The sequence below is a fragment of the Pezoporus wallicus genome, unplaced genomic scaffold (genome assembly GCF_028554395.1).
Source record: "Pezoporus wallicus isolate ANWC-B61680 ecotype Strahan unplaced genomic scaffold, APGP_CSIRO_Pwel_v1 contig_1181, whole genome shotgun sequence".
Lineage (NCBI taxonomy): Eukaryota > Metazoa > Chordata > Aves > Psittaciformes > Psittacidae > Pezoporus > Pezoporus wallicus.
The window spans coordinates 4,054,525-4,065,235 of record NW_026641428.1 but is presented as its reverse complement, the minus strand read 5'-3'; the positions used below and the strand labels follow the sequence as shown (position 1 = coordinate 4,065,235).

Below are 10,711 nucleotides of genomic sequence, written 5' to 3'. Positions count from 1 at the left end.
ATCCACTGGCTCAACACAGGCCTTCCCCTCATTCTCAATAGTGTTTCCATCATTCCTGTTTGAGAATCCCTCTTGCCCAGCACCCTGTGGGTATAGATGTGTAGAAATGGCGATGGTAAATGAGGCAGAAAAACACCTTCTGGCTGCTAGCTGTGTGGGAGTAAAGCATAGATAGGTGCTTCCCAAAGGTCCCCTCATACAGAGTGACAGAAGAGTGCACATAACTCCCAATCCAGAGTTGCAGTTCCCAAGTACTGTTTGCCCTGTCTGCATGTTGCTGGGGTGGGAACTGCTTTAAACAATTCCCGTTCTAATTAAGTACGGTCAATCTGTATGTTGGCTTTTCAGTCACCCATCTCTACAGAGCAGATCTGCTTGCTCCCCTGAGGATCCCTTCCTTCCCTCCCCATTGGCGTTGTTGGGGGATTAAAGCAGCAGCAGCCCCATACACAAACGCAGCTGGTTCCGTTTGGTCAGCCTGAGCCTTGCTGTGAAACCACGACAAGAATTCCAGTAAGTTGGCAACACTGAAACACAAAGAAAACAACAATAGGAAAAGTCCTTCCGTGCAGAAAGGAATGTTTCAAGCACTGTTCCCCTACAGTGAAAGGAGAGAGGGTGGGAGGGCGGAGAGAGATTTGAAGAGGGCAGGTCCCCCCTCCCCCGGCAGCTCTGGATCTTGTGATGGAGAGATCTTATCCTCTCTTTGTGATTCAGAGGTGCCAGGAAGCTAATTGAATATTCTGATCTGCCCCCAGTGTTTCTTGTGGCTTGACCCCGGTGCTGTGTCGTACCACTACACCAAACAGCCCTGAACCTGCATAAATCACAACCTTGCAAAAGCCTAGGCTCCACATCTTTTCCCCCTTCTCGCCCCCACCATCATCTGTCTTTATAGATAGAAAACCTTTACAGAGAGGTTTAGGAGGATTAGTGTCCTACAGGACCTGGAGAAAAATCACAACTTACTAATAAGCAACAACATGTTCCTCCACAACTTTTCCAAGAATAATGCAGCCACCTCTACCCCTTAATTGAAATTGCAGTCCATGCCAAAAAGAAGAGTTAATGCTTTGAAATACCACTTAATCTCTGTTTTAGCATCAACAAACACCATTTGCAGTATAATGAACATAGCAGGAAGCTAATGTAAACAGTATATGAAATTTATAAAGGTGGTGTCATTAAAATTGTCTGACAAACTTCTTGCAAGACTAATACCATCTTTCTCCCATGGTATGGTATGCACAGTAGTCACATGCACATCTATGTTTGCATGTATACAGAGAAATGAACAGCTTGGCGTAACTAGGTTTTCTACATGGAAGACTTTCTGACTAATACAAAACAAAATAATTAATTGAATTCACACAGTTTATGCAGGGTGCTTCTGATCCTGCAAGCAAAGCTCTAAAATGTTTTCCCTTTTCCCTAGACTGCATTCCAGCCTGAAGTACTGGGATATCTTTATCTTTCCCCTGTGATACTATGCACTGTTATACCCTTGTTAGTTCATACATGATTACTGAAATGGCAGCAGTAAAATTCAGGCAGACATTTCATGTGTGCTGTGCATGCTGTTGGAGAGTTAGAACTAGAGTAAGGTGTCTCTAGCTGGGATCTTAAGAATTCACAGCGAAAGTACTTTACGAGTCTGATTTTACCTGCTTAGTAAGTGCAGAAGTAGTTTTCATCCCTACATTTTTCCTTTTGCAATATTCATTTGAGGAATAATAATGATAAACAAGTTCTAAGCCTTATCTTCTGCATTGGTAATATGGTGTTATGACTTTTTCAAAGTTGTCAAAAATACTTTTTTTTTGGTTTGGAGCGTGCTTTTGGGATGCTAAAACCTACGACGAATTTCACTTGCAGTCTGAAATTCACCTGATCAGTAGATCAAAATGTGCAGTGTAGCACCAATGGACGCTGATATACAGCCTGCAAAGTGCACGCACTTAGAAGCATCTTGCCTGTCCTGCAAAGCGTGGAAGGAGGGGCAGCGGCAGCCTGTGGCTGCAGGGCCTGGAGCGGTGCCTGATTCCCTCATGCTAGTTCCGGGGCCGCCGGGTATAAAGAGCTTTATGCAATGTCTGGAGGGTGGGAGTTTATAGAAAACGCGATGTCTCAACAGGCGAACACGCCTTTCTTCTGCAACTAGCGGGATAAGAAAAAGACACCGGTCTCCCTGTGCTGCTGCTGTGCAAATCAGCACCCCGGAGCCGAGGAGCCAGCTTTGAGGGAGCTGGAGCATCCCAGCCCAGATGGGAACTCACCATCGGATGGATGGAAGAGCAGCAACTGCTTGCAAACTGCTCATACTATTCACTGCATGCATAATGCAGGGCAGTTGCCAAGGTAAGCGCTATGCTGCAGCCTCTCCGGAATGGGACTTGCACCGCAAGGAGCACATCACTGCCCTGGGGCCTTCTGTGAGAAACACCAAAGTGCCTGAGAGCAGAGGGTTAGCGGGAAACGGTGCAGGAGCTCTTTCAAATAGGGGAGACAGTTGGCCCTTTCCTTTCCAGAGTTATTTGATGGAGTTGGTATCTGTTGTGGAAAAGAAAGTAGCGCCTTAAAAAACACTACAAACACCCCTGTCTCTTTAGATTCACTTCACCTTGGTTTTAAATTATTCCAGGATGTTTTTTCCTGATTGTTTCTCTGGTTTGTACAAACTTTTATTTCCTGGTTGTATAAAACTGCAACATGCAAATGTTGCTAGAACTGAAGGGAGAGCTCAGACTTTGCAACTCTGTGCTCCACACTGAGTTGTACAGAGATGCAGGAGGGCAGCTTTTCCTGCACTGGTTACTGGCTGTGGGTAAGGTGGGGGAAGCTTTTGCATTTTTGTCTTTGCGATCTTTGTGCCCTTCTTGCTACAGAAGTGCGGGTGGTTTTGCAGAGCAGAGTTCACCTGCGTTCCAAGAGCAGGTTTGGTGACCACTGAAGTTGTACCTGGCGTTGTTTTTGAGGAGCGGCAGGGTGCACGTACACAGGTTGTGCGGGGAGGTGTGATGGGTGGACAGGCTTGCGTGCGTGTGGTATCTGCGGCCCCTTGGAGCAGGCTGCCGGCGCGGAGCAGATGCTCAGTCTGGAGCACAATAAGCTCCCCTCAGCCGCTCTCCCGGGCAGACTGGGAGTCAGGAGAACTTTTCCTCCGGGCTTTGCCGTTGCCGGGCGACGCCGGGGCGCACGTGACGGGCCGGCCGGCCCGCCGCGCAGTTCCACTGCCACCAGCCGGGGACGGGGTGGCCGGGCCGCGGTCCCCTGCCGCCCGTGGCTGCTCCTAGCCTCTGCCCCGGGCCACCTCTGAACACGGTGCAGCTGCCCTGCGGTGGGAATGAAGCCTGTCTTCTTGGAGAAAGGGTGGCCCAAGTTCATTTCCTTGGTCCCACGGATTGACCCGGCAGCCTTACGGGTTGTGTGTCTGTCTGTGCATTACGTGTGCGTTCAAATTGTTAATCTGCTTTCTTTGCTCAACTCTTAGTTTAAGCTCCTTAGACAGAATCAAGTAAGTAATTATATAGCAACTGCTGCTACCAGCTCCCACTTGCAAGCAGGGAAATAGGAGATAGCTAATGTGCAGCAGGAGACCTGCAAAAGCTTCTAGCCAAGGAGGTCACACTGGGCAGAGTTAATCCTGTGCACTAGTATTTTATCTTGGACAAACTGGAATTTGCAGTTTATTTCTTTGCTCTACAGCCGCTTTTGACTGTTCAGGATATGCTTGGTAAATGGCATGCCACGATATGCAGGGGGAAGCTTTCAACTAGCATTGGTAGGCAGTGGAAGTGCTGAAGTTTTTAACTTTGATGGTGTGTTGTGTCCTGCCTCCCCCACCTTCAGGGTAGAATAACTGCAAATGAAACAGTATAGTTTAGTAATGGGTAACTGATACTAGTAAAATCTCAGGGGAGCAGTCTTGGCCACGCTGTGATTATTATTGTGAAATATTTGATATTCTTAGGTTCCAGCTCCTTGAATGTTGAGATCATGTCAGACTCTCATAAAAAAAAAAAAAAAAAGAAAGCAGTTCAAAGGCTTAGAAGGAAAATGGTGAAAATCGTATTATCTTGCCCAAGTCTTAATGTTTTCGGAGGTGCTTCTGTGATGTTTTTTGGAACCTGAGTGCTCCTCATATAAATTGGTTGTTTCTAGAATTTGTTTCACCTGAGCACTTGCTCAAATGATAGTATCACAATTCTTCCTTGATTTATCTAATTCTGGATTTACTGGAATTAAACACACCTCTTATAAACTGAATAAAAATACAATTGCCGGCAGTACAGGGCCTGGTTCTGCAGCCTTTACTCTATAAGCCTTGTTGCCTGCGGGGTAACTATTGAGAGAAAAAAATTGCAGCTGGAATAGAAAAAACTACCTCAGTGAAGATGGTGTCAAGAAGGAGCATCACGGGACTAAAGTTAATGTTTGTTTTGAGGAATCTCAAAGTGCTTCATGCTCATAGTCATGAACTGGAGCCACTGGATGGATATTGTACTCTCAGCAGTTTAGCAGAGGGCAAATGGGATCAGTAGGGCAACTTTGCATTTGAACAATGAGCTCTCTAATGTTACTGCAGAGCATACCAGATCTACACACTCAAGCAATATTCCACATAGTATCTGTTACTAGGCTCACCTTATCTGTCATGGAAGGCCTGCTATACTTTTCTTGATGAGGATTTAGCAGCTGAAAGTGCTTGTTTTTTTTTTTCCTGTTCTTAATGGTTCAGCACCAGAGGAATTGTTAGTTTAGTTTCTGTATAAAATAATTCATATATATAAAATCATATATAAATTATCTATAAAAAGCTGCTTTTCTTTACAACAAAAAGGAGCTCTCCTTTCTAGACACAAAACATTAAGAACATTTCTCACCAATCTACTATAGTTAATATTTCTGTAACCTGTATGTTTCAAATCGGATTTCCTTTGTTGCTTTTTGGTGTCCCTTAGGTCCTGATGACCTACTTTCAACAGAGATGCTGTCAATCTTCCAGAAAATAAATGTGTATTAGTATCAGAATAATATAAATTATTTAATAAATTGCATTTGCATTGATTTTTTTTTTTTTTTTTGCCACTAATTCTGTTACATTAGTAGAAAATCAGTAAGTTAGTTAGAAAACAGTGCTGGCATCAGGCTTGCATGTTCTTACACTGAAGTTCTGGTTTTGTTGCTATTTATTGCAAAATACCAACTTGCTATGTGCAGGCCAGGTTTTCATTTTATTGTTTTTACAATGTTTAAATTGTTGTCTGCCTCCCCCCTTGTTCCAGTGGGTACTTCTGAGGATCTTTTCCGTTAGTGTGTTTCATGTATGGAATCAAAGATGGCAAATTCACATGGCTATGAATTATATGAGATCAATGATTGCTTAGCCAGGCTGTATATTTTCCTTGCTGATAATCATAATATTTGTGTATCACCATTAATGGTCTTTTTCTCTACATATATGCTAATTGTTTTAATTTCTGGATTCTGTATTGAATTAAAAGGCCTGAAGATCACAGCTGGGTTGACTCCTAGTATTTTTTTTTGCTCCTTATTTTTCAATAACTCATGTTTTACTAATATTTTTTGAACGTTTCTGTGGTTGAGCTCAAGATCAGAAGATTTTTTTTATTTTATTTTTTTTTAATTATTATTTTTTTCTTTTAGGGAAGCTGTTTATTCTTTATGTATCTTGGCAAAATCTGTGCAAAAACTTTGCTGTAGCATAAAAATTAGTGCATTGAATTTGATTTACGTCCTAAATCTTTTTAATGATAAATCATCAGCTTAAATGTGTTCCAAGCCAGTATGACTAAAATTTGTTACCACTATAAAGTCTTTAATAGTCTTAGAATGGAGGCTATTCTAAAAATGAATGTATATAGTGTGATACCGTATCTCAGAAATCGCTATGAACATTTGCATGAAGTGAGGCCAGTAATAAATAGATATGGTAAGACCAAGTATAGAAAAACTACAGTGGCTCTTTCCAGAATGGTGTGGAAAAACATGCTTTTCCATCAAGCATTGTAATAGCTCAATCTCCAAATTAATGATTCAGTATTTTTTAGGCATTGCCTTCACTCAAATCTGTTTAATCTGTCTACAGGATGATGTATGGTGACATTGCTGTAGGCGACAGGCCAGAGTCAGTATTCATACAACCTCATACAGTGCTGTGCACATGTAAATGACAGAAGCCTGTCTGTAAGATTACACCCCTGTCAAGACCTAGTGTTTGAAGACCTTCAGTGAGACTCTTCTTGGGCACTGAGGATTTGGGAGTAACGAGAAGGGAGAAAGGATAGCAAAGCTAGTGAATATACCAATGCAATCCTGACATTTAATAGGTATTGTGCATGACCTGTGAGCTGCAGTGTTCATAGTCCTGTACTAGTATAATTTTCTTGGTTTCTCTTGGAGATGTACTCACACAAAATCAAGAGCAAAATCCCATTGAGTGTCCATCTACTTGGCTATGAACTAGTTTATTTCCCAAGGGCTGACAATCAAAAGTACCTATCAGTGAAATACATTATAATCTTCACCCATTTTAATTGATGAGTGGAGTTCCTGTGCATTGACAGTATATTTTTTTTGCATAGTTCTTTTTAATGAGTAGCCCTCTTTTAGTACATTTCTTGAATTTTCTTAATTATTTACCCCTTTCCTATATTGTGTTCAGCAAAGCATGTAAGGAATTTGCAGAGTAATCAGCAAAAGTGAAGAATGGGACAAACCCCAGAATTCTAGTTACAATTTGAAAGCAGTAATTGAATGACACCTGGGTAGATTTAGGTTCTATGCCAAATGCTGGAATTACAGTAAATAATTAAGCTACAGGAATCAAGACAAATAGACAAAGCATCTAAGGACATTTCATCTAAGATAAGTGTGTGATGTGTGTGATGCTTCTATTTTCCTGTAAGACAAACCAAAACCTTCTTTCATATATTGAGCTGATTGGAAATTTGAGCAACGAAATCCTACTTTAATCCAGATTTACTTTCCATGTGTTTTGCAGGAAATGAGCAAAGATTCTTTGGGGGAAAGGTAGAATGCAATTTCATTAAAGCCTTTTAATTCTTTTGGGCTTCTTGGATTGACGTGAAATCAGTCACACTGTTTGGAGCCTTTCCGCCTTTATATGCCTTCTTGTACTGTTAGATTATTGCTGGAACAAAGCCCAGTGATTTTTTTTTTGTTTTTTTTTTTTGTTTCTTTTTTTGTTTGTTTTTTGTTTTGTGGGGTTGGGTTTTTTTTTTTGTTGTTTTTTGTTTGTTTGTTTGTTGTTTTTGTTTCCTAAATATGAATACTCTTATTTTTAGTTGAGTAGTAAACAGGCACATTATAGAGGTAATTCATTTAATCTCTATGAATATTGGATCAAATGCCATTCAGTTTTCCTAAAATACTTATTTTCAGATCTAAGAGCGTGTGAAAACTCTCCAGATAGGCATATATGTAACTTTCAGTTACATGTTGACAGTACTATTCCATTTTTAAGCAGGGGTTTGTAATTGCTTCTACTCTTTCAGAGCTCCACTTAAAAAGTGCTGGAACCATATAACACTTTGGATGTTTGAAAGGAAATTACACTTTGTAGAAGTTGTCGTTGTTGAAAAACATTAAAGTCCCCTTCTAATTAATGATCTACAGGTTGACATCTATTTAAAGGGAAGTTGGTGGTTTTATTCTACTGTGGCTAATTAGCGATGATAATCAGATGATTTGTCAGCTTCTCTTTAATAGCTTACACTGAATGTGGCAAATAAAGGATAGAGCTGTTTTTCAAATTATTTAAAACTAAAGTGCTGCTTTATATAATTTGATAATTATACTTTATTCTTAAAGATACCTTGAGCTGTCTCTAGATGAAGGAATAACAAGGTTTTTTTCTGAGTCAACTCAGTTCAACTCCATTAATTTCAAAGAAATTGTCTGAGTTGTACTGATCTAAGAGATAGAAAATAGGATGCAGTGAAGAGTAAACAGTTCTTTTAATTGCTTCTTGTTGTTTGAGATCCATTTTGAAGTCCACTTTCTTATTACACTGTTAATTTTATTAACTGCTTTTGCTTCTTTAACTCAGCACACTTTTAGAACAGTTTAAGAAAATGAAGTTTAATGATTAAGCATAGAAATGTTGAATGGAATCGATAGCCTTTAGTGAATTAAAAGCCATAAGCCTTTACTGTTGGTTTCGAGGCTTTTAATGTTGTCTTTGTTTTGCAATACTTAAAGTGGATTAGAGATCTAAGGATCACTGTTACAAGTTTTGTTTTGGATTAATGAAATGACACATAAGGGTTGACTGAAATTGTTCTACTTTTATGACCTCTTCTATTTTATGCTTTTGACATGAGTAAGTTGCCTTTGTTTTACAATCAAGAAGCCAGATCTTCAGCAAAAGGGCACTGTTTACATCAGCAGTGTGTCTGCCCAATTATTTTCTTGCACATGCAGGTCATGATACTACACCCTGCTGAGTTGAGTCAAAGAGTGGGGGTCCATTCCAACAGGGACTTGCTTTGACAGGGATTGCAGGCTCTTGCATTTGTGGAGCAAGAAGGATGAGTTTTTTTTTGTGACATCTCTTAAAAAAAAAAAAGGCATAGTCTGCAAGATATCCCAGGAACTGATACTGGTCCAGTGATATATTTAGAATCTAGGTAATACTTTTTATCTTCAGAAACCATTACCTGAATCATCAACTCAGATAAATGTACCACAGAGTTTAGTTTAGTTTGGGGAAATACAGGGCTTGCAGAGCTGGAGTCAGTAATTCTCCCCAGGTTTGCCCAGAAGAAGGAGGCTTACTGTGTAAACTTCATATCACTCAATACCAGTGGGAAACATTTCAATCTGATCAAGCCCTTGTCATACCTTGTAATCTAAGGGTATAGTTTCATGAGCCAGGTGAAGAGGTTGCTGCTCCTGGAAGCAGGATGCTTCACTCTCCATCCCTCCCTGCTCCAGTGTCCCTTACCATGTTGCTGCTAGCCTTGAGATCTTGCTGCTTGCTTTGTGCTAGCACCACTGCTCATTGGACTTCTCTGTGACCTGCTTTGAGTCACAAACCTGGAGGAAAACTAAACCAGGACTATGGAATTAAGTGGTTTCTTGGTGGCCTGGTGATTTTGAGTAGCATACAGAAAGGTCTGGCAGATACCAGAGTCTGGGAAAAACAGTGAACTTTGGCGTCAAGCTGTAGAAGGAGGGGAGTTGGAAAGAGAGAAAGAGCCCCCTTTTTCTTACAGTAAATCAGTGGGTTGGCTCAGCTGGCCATGCAGCCACTGCTTAATGCTACTGCTAGGAGCACATAGGAAATGCTTGGCTAGTGTGCTAGTTACAAGAGCGGTCCCATCAGGGCTACAGAGAAGCAGTATTAGCACTGCAGGAAACCCTTTTGTAAAGTTGTCTGGTGTAAACAGATGGCTTCACTTGAATGGGACTGCTCACGTGTTCACTTTTCAGCAGGATTGTAGGGCTGTTCTCAACCTGCAATGCAATAAATGAGTTGGACGATAATCAAGCTCCTGGAATCCTGCTGCAGTTTTTGTTGGCCTTCTAGCTGTGTTAATAAAAGTAGCTTTTACTACTAATAGGTTTTGAACTATTTCATGTGAAACAAAGCTCCAGTTTATGTCTGAAATGAATGACAAAGTTTGTGGCGTCCTCTATGAATATATGAGCTGTTTTTAATAGCTTTGTAGTTTTTACTTTCTATAGGAAGTCAAACACAGAATGCACTTGAAAGCCTCACTGAAAATTGGTATTTTTCCTAGTATTCCTTAATATAGCAAAGTGCTAAAATTCCTTTTGTTACCTCTGCAGTACATGAAAGGTATTTACTGAAGTGATTAAACTGCATCTACTTTAGTTGTTAATCTGAGCCTTGATAAATTTCTGTTGGCTGAACCAATAGGAAATCTGAATAGAGCATCAGGTACAGCTCAGTTGTGGTTGGTCCTATTACTTGGGCAAGCTGGCCATCTGCTTCACCAGGAGCTCCGCCTGGGTAAAGAGGGCAACAAGGACAATGGGGCTCCTTTGGCACTTGCAGAAGTGATATCCCGTCATGGAATTTGTGTTCTAAATCTTGGCAATTGAAAAAAAAAACCCCAAACCAACAAACAACCCGCCATTATTTAACAGTGGAAATGCAATGATGCTGCTATTGCTAGATTTTGAGTTCTAAAGGTTTATTAAGCCTGCCACAGAATGCATTATAAAATAGTTATCTTACAGTGGAAATGCAAAAAAATAATGAAACATTCGAGCTGACATTTAAATCCTTTGGAAGTTTGGATGTCTCGTATTTGAGGAAGAAAAAAGCTAAAAGACAAACAATTGAATTCCATAAAATAATGACTAGCAAAATGTAAATGAACTAAGAGTGTCATAAGAGTTCCAACCTTGATGAAGTACTTTATCCACTGAAACTTTATCACTTGCTAATGAAACAATTCCTGCCTGGAAAAGACACTTCAGCAATCGATTGCTTTACTTTTTAACTTGTTGCTCTACTGAGCTTTTTCTAATAAGGGTCAAGAATTCTCAGAGACTTAAATCCCAAGAAATTTCATAATGTAGTAGAGAGAGATGTAGATTATCACCCTGTCAAGAGGAAATCTCAGTCATTACACATTCCATATATAGATACTGACATTGCGGCCACCAGTGTCCCAGGTGTGGCTGTAGTCTTCTT

General features: G+C 40.5%; 1 protein-coding gene across 2 annotated transcripts in view; it reads left to right on the top strand.

The window, feature by feature from the left end:
* The first annotated feature begins 2,084 nt into the window (after positions 1-2,084).
* LRP2 (LDL receptor related protein 2) overlaps positions 2,085-10,711 on the top strand; it is a 123,410-nt gene continuing 114,783 nt past the window's right edge. For both annotated transcript variants that reach the window (XM_057423635.1, XM_057423634.1), the window contains exon 1: positions 2,085-2,358. In XM_057423635.1, the coding sequence (XP_057279618.1) occupies positions 2,265-2,358 (94 nt within the window). In that variant the 5' untranslated portion in view covers positions 2,085-2,264. The remainder of the gene's footprint in view (positions 2,359-10,711) is intronic.